Source organism: Hemitrygon akajei, chromosome 4 (assembly GCF_048418815.1).
Source record: "Hemitrygon akajei chromosome 4, sHemAka1.3, whole genome shotgun sequence".
In the NCBI taxonomy this organism is placed as follows: domain Eukaryota; kingdom Metazoa; phylum Chordata; class Chondrichthyes; order Myliobatiformes; family Dasyatidae; genus Hemitrygon; species Hemitrygon akajei.
In genome coordinates, this window is record NC_133127.1 from 48331039 (window position 1) to 48351712 (window position 20674).

General features: G+C 37.1%; 1 protein-coding gene across 1 annotated transcript; it reads right to left on the reverse strand.

Moving 5' to 3' along the window:
- Nucleotides 1-1073: 1073 nt before the first annotated feature.
- On the reverse strand, nucleotides 1074-20599 carry LOC140726314 (transcriptional regulator protein Pur-beta-like). The gene is made up of 3 exons (XM_073042518.1): nucleotides 19395-20599; nucleotides 17611-17707; nucleotides 1074-1864 (listed from the first exon to the last, which is right to left on the reverse strand). Exon 1 carries the CDS (start codon nucleotides 20490-20492, stop codon nucleotides 19401-19403), a length of 1092 nt encoding a protein of 363 aa, XP_072898619.1. The 5' UTR covers nucleotides 20493-20599; the 3' UTR covers nucleotides 1074-1864; nucleotides 17611-17707; nucleotides 19395-19400.
- Between the last annotated feature and the right edge of the window lie 75 nt (nucleotides 20600-20674).

Genomic DNA, 20674 nt, shown 5'->3' on the forward strand with positions numbered 1-20674 from the left:
TACAATGTAACAGAGAAATCCAGAAACAGGCAAAACTGCACTCCAGCTTCCTAAAAGTCAAAATGGTTGAGAGTTGGAATTTCAACAACATTTAGTCATTTGAATATGAATTTGCTCTTACATATCATGATGTCTCAAGTGCCATCCTTTCTGGACATAATTCTCCTGGATTAGCCATTAGAATTATTATTAATTATTAATCTTCTGAATCCTTGACAATGGTCTTTTAAGTCTTTTCTTAATGATTTATCAGCTGAGTGGTCTGTGGATATGTCCTTACCAACCTCATTCTGATCACAATGGGAGTAAACAAAAATTCTTGTGATTTGCTAGGCACCAAGTTCTACTTGGTGCATTAAACAGAAAGGCCAACATATCAATTGCATTAATTGAGAATAATGCATATCCACATTTTACCATTCCATAATTCAGAAAGCAGTACTAAAGTGATACAAATTGCATTTATATACATATATTTGAATAGATTAGCTTCAGTTATTTTTTTTTACCCCCTGAGGAATGTGGATTTATATCTAAAATGATATTGATTAAACTTTTGTAACCTCAGACTAATTATGTGGACTTCATGAACATTACCAAAGCGTTGAACCAAAAACCTATTAGAAAGACTGCATTGGGATCATGTGGTGTGGCAAGGAGCAGTTGAATCAAGAATAAGCAATAAAAAAAATCCTTTTCAGGAATGGAAGTTAGTCATTGTAATTCTGACCAAAATGTCATTGGTGTGGACATTTGAAACAATAACAGAAAATATTACCATTTTATTAAAATTATTCTTAATGCAAAATGTGTGGCACATTCAAGGTTGCAGGAGTATGTGATGAAGGATGCACCAAAGCTTGTTGCAACCAATTCCAATTAAAAGGTACTGTGCGAAGGCCCTCAAACAATGAAAGAGCGTGTTACTCCAGGGCACCACATAAGTGGTGATTCTGCTATAGTTTGAAAACAGGATTTAACACCATTGAATGTATTGACCAAACGACATTATGTTTACTTTTGAAATCTATAAGAATGTTGAATACGCTCCACCAAACTTACAGACAATATTAATTAGCCACAGTAAATCAATTGTCCATAGATTTCATAATCTATTCATTTGATAAGCATTAAAATGTGTAAATTGGGACTAAAGTCATTGATGCATCCAGGCCAATAAAGGCATTTTAATCCAATCATAAGAATCAAACATAATTGGCCACTTGTTTCACAAGACTACTATATTTATTTATTTTACATACAGTATCAAATGCATTACAAACATATCAGCTGCACTAGACCTCAAATTATAAATACAGTTAAGCAATTTCTTACATATATAATAAATACACACTTCATAGTGATATAACATTTGATTTTGAAGACTTCAGGGGAAGAGATCATTTTTCATATAAAAATATTCTCTTAAAATTTAATAAAATAATTTTGCTTCATGGATTGCCTGACTGCTAGAAATGAACATATGGCAAGGATCATTTTCAAAAAGGTGTGCAATTTTTGAGTAGGTTATGATACAAATACCACAGATTTTAAACTCAAGATTTATTAACATGTATACAGTTAGGATCTATAGTAGCACTACTAGGAGGAAATGTGTGTGCACTTCAGCAATCGTAAACCAGAGACAGAAAATACCCCAAACTATGGGCCTAACTAAAATTGCATTATGCTTAAAAGTAGAACCAAATTGTATATATCTATATATGTGTGTTTATAGGCCTAAAACTTATCAATAACCATTAACCCCATACCTGACTATCACTTCAAATAGCATTTGTTTCTCCTCGAAAAATGATCTCTTCCTTCATAAGGGCTTGATGCTCAACCAATGTAGGCTAACATCCTGCAGTAAAAGAAACACATACAGTCAAGGCTTCAAGATACACAGCAATGGTCTAATCTCCGGTTTTTTCCGCAGAATTAGCAACTTACAGTCGTACATATGGATTTAAATTGCTCCCACAAGTTTCAGAGGAAGGAATCAGCATCAAGCCCCACCTGTTTGTCTCTGACATATCATGCTATCAAGACATCAAATAAAAAGCTGATTTTCTGTGTTTCAATGCACCATATGTTTAAGCATAAAACAAACTGCCTAAAAATTCTTAAATACAACAGTAAATTTTGCTAAAAAGCACACTTGCACTTTTTTAAATATATTATGTATTTAGGGACATACAATAGTAGAAGATTGGTACAAATGAAATACAAACAGAATGCAACTGCATCTTTATGTTGCAAGGAACCCCACATAAGTAATAATTTTAATATTAGTACATGGAAAAATACTTTCTGTATGGATGCAGACGTTACTGACGGTTTCACATAATAGGCAAACTGATGTGCACTATTAGTTATGAATGAAAGGGCAACGAAAAGACAGGGAAAGTTAATTAAATAGGTAGATGATTAAACCTTGTGTTTTATATAATTTTGATCTACATATTGTAATTAATAGGATGATTTTTAAAAGTAAATGAAACAAAAATTTTACCTGAGAACTTTAAAAATTTTGAATAGATTAAGATAATATCAAAGCCAAATGTTTTAAGTTTACCAAAGCAAGGTTTTAAAAGTATCGAGGAGACAATATAAAGTGCTTGGGACTTCACGTGACTAACTTATGCCTCTATCAATTTACTGTGCAGGTGTTTCCGCTGAAATATAAACTTATTTGCACAGTGACCAGCAAGAGCTTTTTCAAGTATACACATTTTACACACAAACACACACACAAATGATACACAAATAGTGCAATTTAATTAGTGCATAAGATCTGAAATGCAAGTCTCATTGATAACATGTTACTGCATTAAATGCTATGTATTAATAATACTGGCAACTAGGCAGTAACAAATAGGATTCCAAATTGTTGAAAACAGAACAGAAAATTAGCCAAGAATTTGAGAAGGAATTTAATATGGAAATTGATTGTAAAACTAGTACTTGTACAGGCTATCAACTATAAAAAAAATCTACCCACTTTCCCACAGCATGATTTACTTGGCAATTTAAATATTTAAATGTTTTTACAACTCCAGTTTTAATTTCACAAATACACTTTAAAGGGGCTTTTGAGAGTAACATTCAAATTATAAATCCTAAACTTATCAATTAGATTTCAGTATTTTAAGTACAAGAATGGTTTGATGAAAATGCTAAATTTAGTAAATTAATTTTTTAGTATTTGCTAACAGTAAAGAATTCCGGTAATGACTCAAACATTGTGTCAAGGGGAGAGTATTTTGAGAAGTATAAAATCAGGATGAGATTTTGGTTTCAGACCTGTTGCTGACCAGGATAATTTAGTAATTTGAGATGCTGAAATAAAAGAAGCAAAATGTTGCATATCAGCACAACATTAAATTCTGGACTTCAGCTGTGAATTTTTAAAAGGTATGTTTTGGTATCAGTAAGCCTAATGATAATGCAGATGAAGAGTAAGAATTTATATATAACATGACTACAAACTAAATTATTGTGTAGCAACTGCAGAATTTCATAAAATTGCATATTGTACAATTACTTTTGATCAGTTAAATGTCCATAAAATCTAAAAATTGTACAAATATCAGCCACATAAACTAAAATTTCATAGAATAAAATAATCTTGCATGGACTACTAAAAAGTTACATTGCTTTATTTAGGCATTTAAAAATAAGTCAGTGCAAACCTTCAAGAATGAAATTAAAATGTGTGCAAAGTTGCAGAATTTTGGCTGTTTAAGCACCAAGAGATTCTGTAACAGCAGAGTAGTGCAACAGTTTGAACAGTGAACTTACTGCCAACTAATCAGAGCAGAATCAGGATAAATGCTGTCATACCTCACAATATATGCAAATTCTAGATATGAAGGTAAAATACTTAAAGGGAGTAGTTATTGGACATAAACGTCATTTTCTCATGCTTTGTACAATTCAATAATTTGAAAAAAAATTAGAACAAAATGTGATTCCTTATGTACCCACCACAATAGGCTTTAACTGCGATTAAGTACCATATTCTATTCAAGAGATTGCAAAAAACAGGATGCAGCATTTAAAACTCTTACAACTAATTTCATTCAAAATTTGTCTTTTATTACCAAACGATAGCACAAATATGATTCTTGCTAATTGAAATGCTATAAAACTATCACCCTGGATATTCATGAATGGCTGACTGCTAGGTCTTAACAGATTCTTTCATAGAATCCCAGAAAAATTAATGACACAGTAAAACTTTTAGTCATTGGATCTATACTCACCTAATCTCATCTATCAGCACTGACTTTATAATTCTAAATGTCACAGCTCCTTAAGTACACATTGAAGTCTTTTTAAAAGTGAGGAGGGTTTCTTTCACCCCTTTAAGTGAGTAACAGATCTGTACAACCACGTCGGTTGTTTTACCTCTCTACCAAGTGTAATATTCATTGAGACCTCACAATAGTTTTCACCTGTGTGCAAAACAGCTGACTGTTATATCCTGAAGAATTCATTCTGTGCACTGTACAATCAGAAAACAAACAAAAAATCACTCAGATCTCCTTTGCTTTGTTTCCTGTGCCATTCAATATAATGACTGATCGCATTGTATACGTCCGACCCACCTTCATGCATAATTCCAAACACCTTATCATCTAAAATTTGAATGATTTGATATATTCAAACAAATTCTATGGGTACCAAGGTAGATAATTCCAAAGATTCAGAACACTTACAGATAAAAATATTTTCAAGAAACAAGAATAAGCCTTTGGCTCCTTATGCCCGTACCTGATTCTACAAAATCTTTTATGGAACTACAGAGGAAACACAAAGGGCTTCAGTCATTTAAAGAAAAATGACCTACTTATTTCCAATTTCTACCTGTGAACATAAACTCTTTTCTGTGCAATTCTAAATACTGACCACCCCTCATAATTTCAAGAACTCATGAACTATTTCTCAAAAAAATTCCTTTTGATCTCTTAATTCTGCCCAGACATGCTTTAGCTTCAAGATAAATTGTCTATTGGTCCCATTTCTTTCGCCCTCCCCTCTCCCCCCCCCATATTGTTAAATTTGATAACTTCTACTAATGCATGGAAAATAAATAATTCAGAAATGATTAAACCATTGCAACTATGATCCCTTTAGAAAATGTCAAGATGTACATAATGGTTCCAATATGTTTTAGGATTTAGTCTCATTAGTTTCTCTAGTCCTATTCATTTCCTATATTTTGGGTTTTTTCTGTAGAGACACAAAGTATGCTTTATATCACTGCAATATCCTTATTCACCATTATAGTCCTCTACCTCTGATCTAACGGACCACAGCATTTCAACATTACTATCATTGATATCTGCCTTCCTACAAAGTTTTTTATATTTTGATGCATATTGCTAGTTTGATCTTATGATTGTCTCTATTTTGTCTAAACCAGGTCTTGCTAAATTGTGAAATTGACCAATTTACTCTTTTAAGCTTGTTTTCTCTACATTGATCTACTTTCAGCATGCCTTTGCCACAGTGTATCACTTATTCCTCTGTGTGCAGGTTGGAGGATTAGCAGTGTATTCCTTTTATTAAGTGTGAATTTGAATATAAATTATGATTTCATTATGCATTTGTTATTGATACATATATTTTAATGTCATTCTCCAAAGCATTGTACACAACTTTTCCATCAAGACTACAGTTTACTTTCTATATATCACTCTTGTACTTAAAATTCCCTATTTTAATCATTCTTCTCCAGAGGATCACTTAATAGAACATTAAGCCTTTGTAAACTGATTTGTGATCTTGTAGTCTATAGCTTAGAAAAACCTTCAGTGCATTCCACAAAACCATCTTCCATACTATCATTATTAAAAATTAGGTTCTCCAAAAAGTTTGATAATTTACTGATTCCTTCATTGCATGAATCTTTAACTTCCCAATTTATATTCTATACACTGCTAGAATAAAAATACTACTGTAAAAAGTGCTTTCAAATTTTGTAGAAAATTTTGACCTTTTGTATTCCTTGATTATGAATATTTCAACTTACAAAGTATTACTCTAATACAGTTGAGGACAAGTACCCAAGTACACTGTGGAGTCAATTTATCTAATTCACTAATAGCAAAATAGTGAATTCTTCCTCCCAGTTTGACATTTCAAGTCATTAGAATTTTACTTCGTATCCTTCAAGACAGCTTTAAAGTTCCTCACCAGTTGTGGACAGAAACTCTGGAATAATCAAGGCTAGTTATACTAGTTATAACACTACACTGGATGTAATTAATAAAAGTGAAAAAGATAGGTGTTTGGTGGACTTTAGTAGCTCATTAATCTTTGTGGTGACAAAGCAATAACTCTGAACAATGTGAATGAAGCTAGTGCTTAAAATGTTACGCTGATAGTCCACTGCTTGTTAGAAAGGGAAATTATATTGCAATGGAAAATGCACAAAGGATTAAGTATATGGTTAGAAAATTAAATTCAACAGAATATGCCCAGTTTGATGATAAGCCAAGAAAACACTGTGGTAAAGCATGAAAGAAAGCAAGGTGGCTGCTGGATCTGCTTAGTGTCAATGTATTCAAGGCCACCCATAGCTGTTTTGAACATTTCTTAGTGTTTTGGGAATATATCAAGCAGTATACCTCTGGGCCTTGAATGAGTACTTAAGTATAAATCTTCCCAGGGTGCAATGATTAAACATGATAGCACAGCATTTCCAGGATTACAATATTATGTACATTGTCTATATTTTTTGAATGACAGTTTGCAAGACAATCACAATAGAGCTTTCCTCTTCAATATTCTTGGACATATGCAGCCTCAGCTTTGCATTCCACCTAATCATTGTAACCTTTCTCCCCTTTGTTAATGAAGAAAACATCTCAAAGGTGATTCTATATCCATTAGTCTTTGAGAATTCACTGAGAACAATAGTTTCCTCAGCTTAGTCTTAAATAGGAGAAATAGCAACCCCTTTACAAGAGTACACGCTCACTCTGTCAAGATCTTTCATGGACTTGTATTTTTATTTGATGATAACACTGAAATGGTCCCTTGTGTATTAACTGCTAATGTAACTACAGCAATTTCAGATACTTCTTTTGATGCATCTTTAGGCTCCTTTGAATAAGATTTCTGAGCTCTGAAATAGAGCCAGAACTTTTACATTGAAATTAATTGGAAAATTTTTTCAATTTTTTGCATTAAACATTATACCAGAATGCATACAGTACTCTGTAAAATTCTTAGGCACATATATAGAGCTAGGGTGCCTAAGACTTTTGCACAGTACTGTCAACTTGGAATGAAGAGCGAGTTTGTATGTTGGGAATGGTGAGGATGGAGTGCTGCAGGAGTGACGTGGGACAATTGGCAGAAGAATGCCAGGGAGGGGTGTGGCACAGGTGCAAACACACCCAGCCATGAGACAGCAGGCAAAGTAAGTTGATTCCAAACAATTAGTTTATTGACAAATCAAACATGGAGAAGTCTCTTTGGTGCCTCTTAGTCATTCCCCCCGCCTATCCCTTTTCCTAAGCACGAGTCCTCCTCCCTGCCCCTTTCCTACTCTCAGCCCACCAGAGACCCATATCAGAATCAGGTTTATCATCACTTACATGTGCCATGAAATTTGTTGTTTTCTTGCCGCAGCAGTACAGTGCAATACATAGAATTACTGCAATACTGTGCAAGTGCCTGAGGGACCCTAGCTAATATATATGTGTGTAAGACTTCTGCACAGCACTGTAACTCTAGTTCAAGGAATACCTGCACTAATTGACTTAATCATGGATTTATTCACCAATGATAATTAAATATCAGTATTTTTAAATGACACGAAAGGAAAATCAAGATGTACAAAAAAGCTGGATGAACTCAGCAGGTCGGGCAGCATCCGTTGAAAGAAGCAGTCTCGACCCAAAACGTTGACTGCTTCTTTCAACGGATGCTGCCCGACCTGCTGAGTTCATTCAGCTTTTTTGTATGTCTTGATTTGACCACAGCATCTGCAGTGTACTTTGTGTTTATGAAAGGAAAATGGTTGTCATTTCAGAGGATTTGGGGGTGGAGTGGAATGCTAAGGAGAGAAGGGCACTGGGAGGTTGAAAAAGGTTTGAGCTGTTTACTTTCCAGGTTTTGGCATTACCGACAATCCTAGTTTTTACTTGCTGGATTTAGACTGAGGAATGAAAAAATTAAATGCATGAGCCAGGTGGTGTGAATTGGATAGGAAACTGGAGCTGATGGTACTCCCAGATATCTACTTTCCTTGTATTTCTTGATCATCAAGCTGCGAGAGGGCGCTGCTTGAAATACCTGGGTGAGTAACTGCACTATTATATAGATAGTACTTTGTGTTCTGAAGCTAAGTGCAATTAATGTTAAAGGTAGTGGTTGAGTTGGAGTTTCATTGGAGTTTTTCCTTACGTAGGCACAGGGAAAATATTCCATCACTCTTCTTACAAGCCTTGATGATGCAAAAACTTTGAATAGATGGCCAATTACTTCTTACAGTGAATCAATCCTTTGATATGCTCTTGTAGTAATTATATTATATAGATGGCTCTATAGTTAGTTTCTAGTCAACAGTGACCCCCTGGATATCAATGAAGGAAGATGCGGACATGGTAATGCATTTATCGTTGGGCTCTTTTGAGGCATCAACATTACTTGCCACAGATCAATCTGTGCCTGAATGTTATCTAGATCCTGCAGCCTCCAGCTGTATAATATTCTACTTAGTAAGTCACTTGTGCATCTGAAGGTAGATGTATAGAAAATCGCCTCGAGAAATCTTAGTGATATTGTGTGCTTGGAAATGACTGAATTCATCACAACCATCGTCCTTTGTATCAAGTACAACTTCAAATGCTGTTCCTCTTGCTGATTCTTTAGTTTTACTAGGGTTCCTTGATGCCACATTGTCAAATACTACCTTGCTGTCAAAGGCAGCCATTCAACTCATCTCTGCAATTCATCGTGTTTTAACTGAGTGGGTTTTGACATGGAGTTTATAGATGAGTAAATGCTGCTTGGAAGTACACAGAATGAAACACCAACACTTTTTTTGATGTTCTGATAGATACAAATGTGGCAGCTCTGAGGAAGAATCCCTGGACTGAAATGTTAAACTGGTTTTTCATTCAGTATGCTACATTGATTCAAGCTCTTACGGCATTTTTTTTGTTTCAGATTCCAGCATCTGAAGTTTATTTTTAGGTATAACCTCCACTTGTATTGGGGGGGGGGGACGGGGACGGGGGGGACTACTGCACAGGATCAAAGTTGCTGAAAGTTGTAAAATCAGTCTGCTCCATTATGGGTACTAGCCTCTGTAGTATCCAAGACATCTTCAACGAGCGGTGCCTCAGGAAGGTGGCGTCCATCAGTAAGGACCCCACCACCTGGGACATGCTCTCTTCTCATTGCTACCATCAGGAAGGAGGTACAGAAGCTTGAAGGCACATACTCAGTGTTCAGGAACAGCCTCTTCTCTGCCATCCCATTTCAAAGAGGACATTGAACCCATGAACACAACTTTACTAATTTAAAAAAATTATTTGTTTTTGCACTACTTTACATTAACTATTTTATATACATATATACTTCTTGTAATTGTGTTTTTTTATATGTGCATGTATTGCATTGCACTGCACTGCTGCTGCAAAGTTAACAAATTTCACACAATATGCCAGAGATATTAAACCTGAAATTCCTACTGCTCCAGCACCCTCTTGTAAAAGAACAGGTAATATCCCAGATTCCTTTCAGTCTTTCTAAACATCACTGCTTCATTAAGCAGTATGATCACTGACTTGCATCTTGTGGTCCCAGACATTGTAGCAGAAGCAAAAGAGTTACAGATGGGAGTGAGGTCATGACAGTGTTGGGACAAAAACAGTTCATTATTAGAAGATGACACAACCTACAAATCCTAAACATTGAAAGATATACATATACTTCATTTTTATAAACAATTCTGTTGAACAATTATGCTGCAAACCAAGGGGTACTATGTGAAATTGAAGCATAGCTTATGATTGTGTTTCTTATGTTTTGAACTATAAATATTGCCGGGGACATGCGCTTTCTACTTTATTCCCAAGATTCTTCTCAAACCACTTTTACATGTTGACGTTTCAAGCCATATTTTTCTTCTTTTGTTACCAACATCTTTACTGAAGATGTTATTCCTTCACCTTTTGTACATGCTTCTTAAAAGTTAAGTACTCTAGAATATCTACTACCTGTACTTTTCTGTCACTCAGTCACTATGCACAGCCATATATTCAGAATGCATTGTGGGGAACTTACTTATTTTCACTATTACTTCATTTACAAACTGCTTACAATATTATGCTGATGTGAACCCTATTACCACTGCGAATTAACATTTTACCAATTTAGTTATTTTCACTGAAATTACAACTTTGCCATGTATTTCACCACTTAAATTTACCACGCTCCAACCCTTCTAATCAACCTGCTGAAAATTTAAACCCTCATCTATTACTCTAGTTATTTGGTTCATTGGGACCTGGTTCAGTGTAAGTGGAGCCAGTCTCAACAGAACAGCTTTTTTTAAAAAAAAAATGTGCAGTATCCTACTAATCAAATGTTCTCCCCTTCCCCTCCCAGGGCAATTCCTCAGCTATGCATTCAAACTATTGATCAATTTGTATCTTATTTCTATAAGCTTCAGACAACTACCTAGTGATCTAATTGAGATGCTAAGTCAAACTTTCTTAGAACTGCATTCATTTATCCAAAGTGGCCATAGTGTCAGTGTCACTGTGGTCATTTCCTCTTTAAACTATGTTCTCCAAATACCATAGTTTTAAAAAAAAACAGCTATTTTAGCACTGCACAGGGGTTAACTTACCACTTTGATCATCATACCCTTTTCCTAAACACTAATCACACAGGTACTCAAGCGAAGGGATCGGACTGTCTTCTGGAATGATGTGCAGTTAATTTTTTTTAATTGTAGATGTCTCAAGAATGAAAGTTTAGTCCATAGCTTGCTACTTTTGACCCAGTGTTTCTCAAGGTGACAACACTGACTGAGATACGATTACCCAAGACTGCCAAGCTATACACCAACTCCAACCTGACAACTGCGAGACACCATCCGTGTGCAAGTTTGTTTGATTCTATGAAAGGTTATACAATTAAATCTATTTAAGTTTCTTTGAATATTTTAACTGATTACTTCATCTTGTTTAAGATCCAAATATATTAAACTTGTCATAGACTGCAGCTGCTGCCTATGTATGATGTTCCAAACTGTTCCAAGTTCCAACTTATCCCTACCAAGCTGCCCACAGACTTAACAGCTCAGGACTCCCACTATTCTTTCTTGCTGTCTTGTTAAAGTGTACGAACAGTAACCAGACAGATCATCTTTCAAACTTAAGATTTTTTTTGTAAACCATGAGCAATAATTTGCAAACCACTTTGCAAACCACAGATGGGACCACAACACATAACTTACACACTTTACTTTGAAACATATATATCAGTAAAAGTTTGCATATTAAATGGACAGATACTCCTGTTTAGGTTCAATACAAGCACAACTGGCAGTTATTTATGATTTGAAAGGACACACACACATACATGCATCTAGAAATTATGGAGTTTATTTTTGCATCTTTGGCTGTATTTTGACAAAGTACACATTTATGAGATTCAAATTCTCAAATAAGAATGGGAAAGAGGATCCCTTCAGTTTTCTGGGCTTAATTCAGAAAATTTATGTATGAAATATGCTCATTTGGCAGCATAACAGTATGGAAGTGCAAGAGGTAGATTTACACTTCTAATCTACAAAGGATATTTTCTGGATCTCAAAAATAAGAGGGTCTAGTAAGCGATATAGATGGAGACAGGGAAAGATATTAGCAAGTATCAAATATTTAGTTTATCTCCTAGTATGGCAAGTACACACAGCAAGTAAAATTGCCAACGAACTGTAAAGCCAGCATTAAATGTTGGAAATGTTTAAAAAAGGCTAGATTTAATTTACTGATGGCACTTGGGTTGTGTTGCTGATAGAACCTGTTTCATTACCACAACTGAAGATCAGATGGTTTCCAAAATGAGTGGCTGATCCACATGCCAAGTTAATGGATGGATGAAAAATCTACCCCAGAGATGGATTATTAATCTCAGGGAATTTTGTGGCAGCATATGACAGATGTTCCTTGAGCTCCACTCATTAAAATTGTGATCAAGATATCATATACCATAATGGAAAATATTTGCTTTGTATTAAATGCCTTGTATCACATGCCAGTTTTTTTTGGAAGTGCTAAGCAAACACAGAAGGGAAGCCACCTAATTTTAATTGTTTGTGAAATCCCCTTTTAAACTACAAATTATAGATTTTTATATTCACAAAATAAAATGCATAATTTTACTCTTCTTAGAACTCTGCAATAAAATCTAAGGTCAATAGAAGATTAAGATCTAGATTTCCCTCTCAAGCACAAATGCAGCATGGCATTCCAGCAAGTACATATGTAGACAAAATGATTTGCATTACAAGGTGGCATGACTATCACTGTAAATAGCAGGCAATATTTTTATTCCCAATATCTTATTAAAAATGAAATATACATAACCCAAATACAGGCATGTTCTATAGAGAGCGCTGTAAAACCAGTGTTGGCCAAGCCCCATGCCAGCACCTATTGGGATGAGGAAGGCCTATCTATCTCACTGCTCCCCTTTCTGACCCAGGGAGCAAGGTGTGGACTGCAAAGGGGTCATTTGCAGCAGAGTAAAGACACCACACCCTAAGAGCTCTAAAGCCTCTGACAGCTACAAAATTGGGAGCAGGTATTGCTAGGTGTAAAAGCTATCAATTTTAATTGTTTTTAAACTCTCACATTGAGGCATTTAAAAATATTAAAATTGAAAGTAAAATTAAAACACTAAATTATAAAAAAACTGAAAAGGAGTAACAACAATGCCCCTTTCCTTCAAGTCTCTAGGCCCCATTGCTCAAATCAATGAAGACTTTAATCCTGCACCAAGTACTGTCACTAACCTCTATGGAAGTCCAATATTGTAATAACTTGAGGGATTTGGTCCTTCAAATCTTTATGTTCCCATCTTTCACATTTCATTGTACAAGTTTCAGTACTTTAGTTTCAATGCCCAAATGCTGGTGCATAAGCCAGCCCAATGATTAATTCAAATCTCTCCCACTCCACATCAACTCAATCACTATCTACACAAAATGCTATTCTTGAATATAATGTTTAAAGTGCCCTGGTAATCCAATCAACCAAAAAACAAAAAAAGTCCACCCAGAAGTAGTATCAGCATTGATTGCTGCAAGAAATTGCTTCCCAATATTTTTCAATGTTGACTCTTTTATAGTGCAGCACTAAGAGACATAGACCTTTAAACCTAATGGATAAACATAATCAATTTAAAATGTATATAATGCACACTATTGTAGAAAAATGTGATTGAACAAAAAGGTACTCTTATCTATTGTAAACTTCAAATGATGAAATTGACATCATGCAAGTGTTTCATATATAAGCAGATTAATAACCTTGTGAAAATACAACATATAGCTCAAAGCAAATAAAAACAAAAGCTATTTCAAAAGACTGAAATATTAGCATCTTGATTTGTACATCTTCAGACAAAAGTCAAATTGAAATCACCAATGACATGCCAAACAATGAAATAATAACACCATAATTTCACCAATGGGTTTGACCTGATTAAATGTCCTGAAACATCAGTAAACTAAATATTTGTATCAATAGATTAACTGATTTCCCTCCCCTAAAAACAACTCCATCACAATGGACATATTTAATTGTACATTCAATAAATGAATGAACAGGAATAAAGTTCTAAAAGATTTCTAAAACGCTTTTCAAAAAAGGAAAAAGTGTCTAGATTGCAAAGAATACCCAAATTCTATTGCCTTTCACACAATTGTTGACTAAACATATATACCACAGAGCATGCCTGCATAAGGCATTATAGTGTCGTCACAAATCAAACCCTATACCTAATTCACCATAGCTTTGAATGTCAGATGAGCAAATATCTCATTTAGAGCAGTACAAAATGTAAGGAACTGCCACAGTTGTAGAATGACAATGTTAGGATGCATACAATTGGTACATAATTGTACATGAAATTCAGAGCAGCAACTTTCCGATACATATCATTTGGATCTACATTTTTCACCTTAATCTGCACTGCTTAACACATACAACTGCACTATCAATCCATATGCGGTGAGCAGTGCAAACTAACAGGCAAAAATGTGCTTATTTCACTTCCATTTAAAAAGGTGACTACATGTCAAATCCAATTATAAAATCTAATAGAATAATAAATTGGTGGGGTGCAGAGGGGAGGCAATGGAAGAAACTGCAACAAATTCTACTCAGATTGGGCCAATAAGTAAGGAATGTTTAGAACCAAATCAAATTAGAAGCAGAAATAGAAAGCGCTGGGAATGCTCAGCAGGTCAAGCAGTGTCTGTGGGAAGAAAGAAAGCATTAATGTTTCATTTTCTGAACTTAACTGCTTCAGATTAGTAAAGTAAGAAACTGCAGATGCTGGAAAAACGAAATTTTAAAAAAATCCAGAAAATACTTATTAGCTCCTGAAGTATCTAAAGGAGATTAATGTTTTTTAAAAAATCAACTGGAGAGCTGAGAAAACTGGCATATTTTAAACTGCAGAGATGGGGAAGACTGGAGAGAGCAAAGCAAATTATCTGTGGAGACCACTGCCCAAGTAACTCAGTTGATTTTACTGGTGTTGAAGAATGGAAAATGAATGCTTAAAAGTTATAGCTTAGAACAAACAAGTAACAAGATATTGGAACTTTGCATGGCAGAACAGAGTAATTTCAAGAAATCAGAATTAAATGAGAATGCTGGGAATACTCTTATCACCAAGTAGCATCCGCAGGAAAAAAAAATGAATTAGTGTTACAGGTAAATATCTGATAGCAAACACATTTATCTTTGAACAAAAACTTCCAGTTCTACATTTCTAAATTACAACTAGGTAACTGTACCACTCAAATTAATTGAATGCAAAAGGAACCTTCATTTTACCAGTTTCAGATAACTTCACACACAGGCCAGGAAACCAAGTGTATCCTAACTTCCTGTGTGATTTAGTTGATACTGGGATTCTTTCAAACTTTAACTGCCTTATATTGTGAAATAGCCCAATTCGTGCTACATGGCCTAAATTAAAAGCAAACAATGAGACAAAAAAAGAGAATACTTAATTTGAGTAATATTGAAAGATATGAAACAATCCACAGCCTATAAATTCCTATCACATTAAAAAAACAGTACACCAGAGAAAAATAAAACCAAGGAATGATATATTAAAGAATGATCATCAGTATGCTTATCACACTGAGCATAAATAAGAAAGGTAAAAAGTTACAAAAAGATGTGTAAAATAATGAAAATGTTATTTTGTTACATAGCTGCTACCACAAATAATATAACTACTGCACTGTTGGTGGTAATATATTGTCTGATGATGCTTGGCAAGTTCTATCAAAAATTTTTTTATTTATGACCTATTGTACTCCAGCTAATTATTACTATTAAATAGCAACTTAATTCCCCAAAGGAACTTTTACTTATATTAATTATCTGCAGTAAAAATGGTTCATAGGAATTTCTTGTCTATTCTTACACTTAAGATTGTATTGCAACCATTAGAATTACTTCCATTATAAAGGAACCTTTATATAAACTAAGTACACTATAAAACAAATCTTTTCATTTAGATAGCTCTGATTTGACTGCAGCAGAAACAGGACAATTAAAGGCTCAAACATGTACCGTAATTCTCTGCTAGGTTCAGTGCCCATCTGCAATATACTATCTGACAAACACACAATGATAGCACTTTGTATTTCAATCAGTGCTACACTGTGGCATTACTATAGGGTTGTAGTTACAATTTCTTTACACCAAGACACATTAAATTCAAGTGACATGATAATGAATATATCACACATTCCCAAGCAATTCGTTTTGAGAAAACTATAGGAAATTTCTCAAAACACTAACAGATTAAGTACTACACCAGGAGAGAGAAGTGCCAAATACTTCCCTCAAGGAGAGTTCCTCCACTGTTCCCAGAACAAAAAAACCCTGTATAACTTTATAACACCAGTTAAATGACCACTTTGCAAAAGAAATCAAAGGGTGACATTCTATGCAAACTAACTTTACTTCCACTGCTATAGAAAATGTAGAATATAGCTGTAACTTTTAAAATAAAATTATTTGGATTGTCATTTTATGCATTTAAGTGACAATTTAGAATAGTCACATTTTACTGTGTTACCTTGCGATTGTCATATGCAAAGGTTGAGTTGCAAGAACTTAAGGGCTTTGGCTGCAATATGAGGGCATATTTGCAGGTTAATAATCTGTACTGACTAATAATCTCTTATAATACATTTAGTTATTTAAAGACAGCAATGGAATAGTGCAAATATATTAGGCTGCAAATAATTCCAACTGATGTTATAAAGTTACATAATGTGCCTTTGTTAATAGGTCACAGTGCAAAAAAGCTGTCATAACACTATTGAATACCTTGTATGGGGTATTAATGTGTATCCATTAATCAAAAATTTCTAGATATGTTGGTAACTTCTACTTGTTAATGCCAAGGATTAATCTTGCGCACCCGGTATTCATGACTCACATCGTTAAAAAGGTAGCAGCATAGCAATTCCATACTTATGACAAATCCATTGGTGGTATTGAATGCTTTTGGTTCTTCATTTATGTGCCCTTGTGATGCAATTAGTACAATTTGTCATTTTGTTTCAATAAATGACAGCACTGCACTGAAGTGGCTGCCTAGGCGCAAATCTAAACTACTAATCAATGGTCATCTCCAGTTGATATAGGGAAAATAGCATAGCACCCAATAGCTATTCTTTTAAAGTGCAAAAATATTAAAGGCTACCAAATACCTATCACAGTTATATGTGTCAGCGATGACTCTCTCTACCCATAACCGTGTCCTAATAAAAAGGAGGAAGAATTGTATGCATTCTTATATTCCAGACAACTCTGGGGCAAGCCTTTGGCACACCAGTCTGTGGTTATTTCCATGGTTAAATCAGTATGTATGGAATAAAGTATTTATAATGCACTTTTTGTTGGTTATAAATTAGTCAATGTGCAATAAATAAACCAAACTGAGCTATTAGGGAATTATTGCCTACTTAAAAACCCTATTACTTTACCAATAGGGGAAAGGTTCTGGGGAGGAGGGGTTTAAGGTGAGGTGGCAAAAGATGTGTACTGGATTCTGTGCACATTGTACTAACCAGTATTAAATATTTCAGAAACTACTGTTCAAATTTTGTAAACTGAAGATCACAAACATAGATAGACATGCAAAATGTAGATCACATTTTGTGCTGATGTGAGTATTATGTTGCCATATTATATGACAACCACAGATTTTGATAGCTTAAAAGCTGTACAAAAGCTTGATTCTTTCAGTAAGACAATGGGCCTGAGGCTCATTTGCTGTGAATCAAGTGAAATAAGTTGGTACAACTTTACTTACAGCAGGCAGGCTGTAACTGTTCACGTAGAGAGTAGATGCACATTTTTCCGTGAAGGTTTTAACGAGAAGTCAGTCTTATTTCTGTTGGTAGGTTGTACTGAAAAAGACAAAGTAACTCAATGCTCATTTGTAAAATTAATTTTTCCAAAAATTCAGATGGCGTTTTCAAAATGCAAATGACAACCAGAGAAAATGAACTCCTTTATGAAAACCTAAACTGAGTCCATTTAAAGTATTTTGTTTCTTCGAGGGACAGACTAATAAAATAAAATTGGTAAAAATATTTCTTTTACATTGCACAAGCATTTCAACAGAGGAAGAATAAAGGAGAGGTATGATAAGAGGATGAAGACAGGAGTCAAGGACTTGAGGGAGATTATTGACAGAGAAAGAAGGGAAGAAAGAAGATGTGTGGTGAGATGAAAAGTAGAGATGAGTGTTGCAAGGTTGTTTTTATAACGTAGGACAGGGAGAGGGAAGGTGGAATAGGTAAGGATGGAGCAGCTGGGTAAGAGATAAGGATGCTGAAGCAGATGAGGATGCATGGAAATAAAGTAGTGAGGTTGAAGGTAACACAAGAGGACATGGATAGGAGATAGTGAACAGATAAGGAGGAAGAGTGCCAGACTGGGTGAAGTATGACTTTGGGGAAAAGGTTCCATACCAAAATTTTTAGGGGGGCAGGGGAGAAAGAGGGTGTCCTGAGAAGGAAGAGAATGGAGAAGTAGGAATGAGAATATACTGAACCGACACATAGGAGGAAGGAGTAAGCTGAATGGTGTTGAGGGTGAGAATGGTGATGACCATCAATAGGAAAGCCAATGGGGAATTACAAAAGGAATAGCAGGGGAGGTATGACATTCTGCAGTTTAGGTGATGCCACTGTGAAGATATTGACTTTGGGATAGGTCAGGTGGTTGGGGTATGAGACCAAGGAGTCAGAGATGAAAATGTGATTGGATAATGATGGAGGATGAAAGGCAGCAATTAAGTAATGGATTGATGTGGTTGGATGGTAATCGATGGGAAGAAGGGTTTGATGATGACTGGGATTGGAAATTGAGAAGCAAGCATTAGTGAAAGTCAAGGCATGGCTAATACAGCCAACAATAAACAGTTAAAGTGAATGAGAACTGGGAAAGGGGAATAATCTGAATACAAAACTTAAGCTGCAAGGTAACTGACTGAATGGGAGTTGGAGATGGTCGACAGGCAAACTAATGACAAAGCTGAAACTAACTGTATGGATAAAAAAAGTTACAGTGGGTTAAAGAAAATATTGGTGAGGAGTGTGAGTGGAGTTTATGGGTGTTAGGTCTAAGTACCCAGGGCTAAAAACGTGTGGAGGGCAATGACCATACACGGCTCTGAGAGATGACTGGGGGTGAAAAGACAGGCAAATAGAGAAGAGATGGTGACTGCTATGGAATGGAAGGGGGAAGGTGGTAAAAGGGGAATGAGAAATGGTGATGGGAGGACAAACAGCAACCCAGGAGAGGTGGTGATGAGTAGGAATTAGCAACAGGAGCAAAAGGCAAATAGAGTGGCAGCCAGGATGATGACATGACAGTGCTAATTGGAATAAATACTACAGAAAAGATGAAAAGGACAGCATTTGGCAGGAGGGGTAACACGGTGATCCAGCTAGTGAAGATAGCAGGATTGCAATTATGGGAGGGGAAAATGACTGGGATGGCAATTGGGCAAGGAACAAAAGTAGCAGGATAGGGACACTGGAAGTGATTTCAGAGTTAAAGTAGAAATGATAGCAAAAGTTTAAGTACTGGATGTCAGTCTTCCTCTTCTTCCTCTTCACTGTTCGCCACTGTCTCCCTTGACAGCTCGGCTCTCCTGTCCCTGCGTTTCTCCTGGATTGCCCTCATCTCCTCGGCGTACCGGATGAAGTTATCGCCGAAACGGGCCCAGGCTTTGCTGGGGACGGTGATGGAGTGGCGGTAAGCCGGCTTGACTTCGCTCACTCTCAGAAACACCCCGTAGCGATTGGAGCCGACGTCGAAAAAGAACCTCTTGTTGTCGACGGGCACAGAGGTCCCTTCGGGCAGCTCTGGCGGCACAAGAGCTAATGTGCCGTCGCCCAGATCGCCGCTTCCGCCTCCCGGGCCTGGCCCGCCGCCAACGCCAAAATCCTCGATCAACCGAGCCAAAGCGTCCCTAAACTCGATGAGGCCTTGGGCAGGGAGGGCGATGGTCTGTCCCTGTCCCGAGTAGCCCCAACCCGGGCCTCGGCTCATGGTCTGGCGGATGCGCAAGAACCGGCCGCGCTGGTTTTCCTTCAAGTCCAGGTAATACTTGCGGTTTTCCCGCACTAGGTACTCGCTTTTCAGAACCCGCTGCGGCGGCACCTCCCCTGGAGCCAGCGGGGCCCGAGCTTGTGGCTGGGCTTGGATCGGCGGGTGGAGGTGGTGGTGCGGCGGCGGAGGCCTGCGGGAACTGGCGTCGCCAATTCCTCCTCCGCCGGGCCCGAGTTGCGCGTAGTGTTCGATGAAGTCGCCCAGCCGGTCGCGCATCTCGGCCGCCAGCGGCATGGAGACGGTGAGCCGACTCTTTCGGCCCGCTGTGCCCACCTCGGCAATCTTCAGGAAGCGGCCTTTGGCGTTCTGCTTGACATCCAGGTAGAAGCGCTTGTTTTGGATATCCACCCGCTTCGAGGCCAACTCCTGGGTCTGCAGTAGCAACGGCGGCGGCGGTGGGGGTCCGGCAGTAGGCGAGGCCTCATCCGCCGCCTCCTCATCCTCCACGGCCGCTGCTGTGCTCTCTTCTTCCCCTTCGGGGAGCGGGTCTGGAGGCGGTAACGGAGAGTCCTGGAGCACCGCGGCCTCGGCCGGCGCCCCACTCTCACCCTCGCTGTCTCTGTCCGCCATGAAGGGCTGGCGAGAATTCCCGGCCTTCAGAAGGCTGTCGGCCCTCTCGAAATCGGGTAAACTCTCTGCGCCGACCCGCTCGCGCCGCCACCTGCCAACCGCCGCCGCTCGCGCCTCTACGTATGCTCGCACGCGGCGTGAGAGCCCCAGGCGGACGGAGAACGATCCCGCCCCCGTCACCA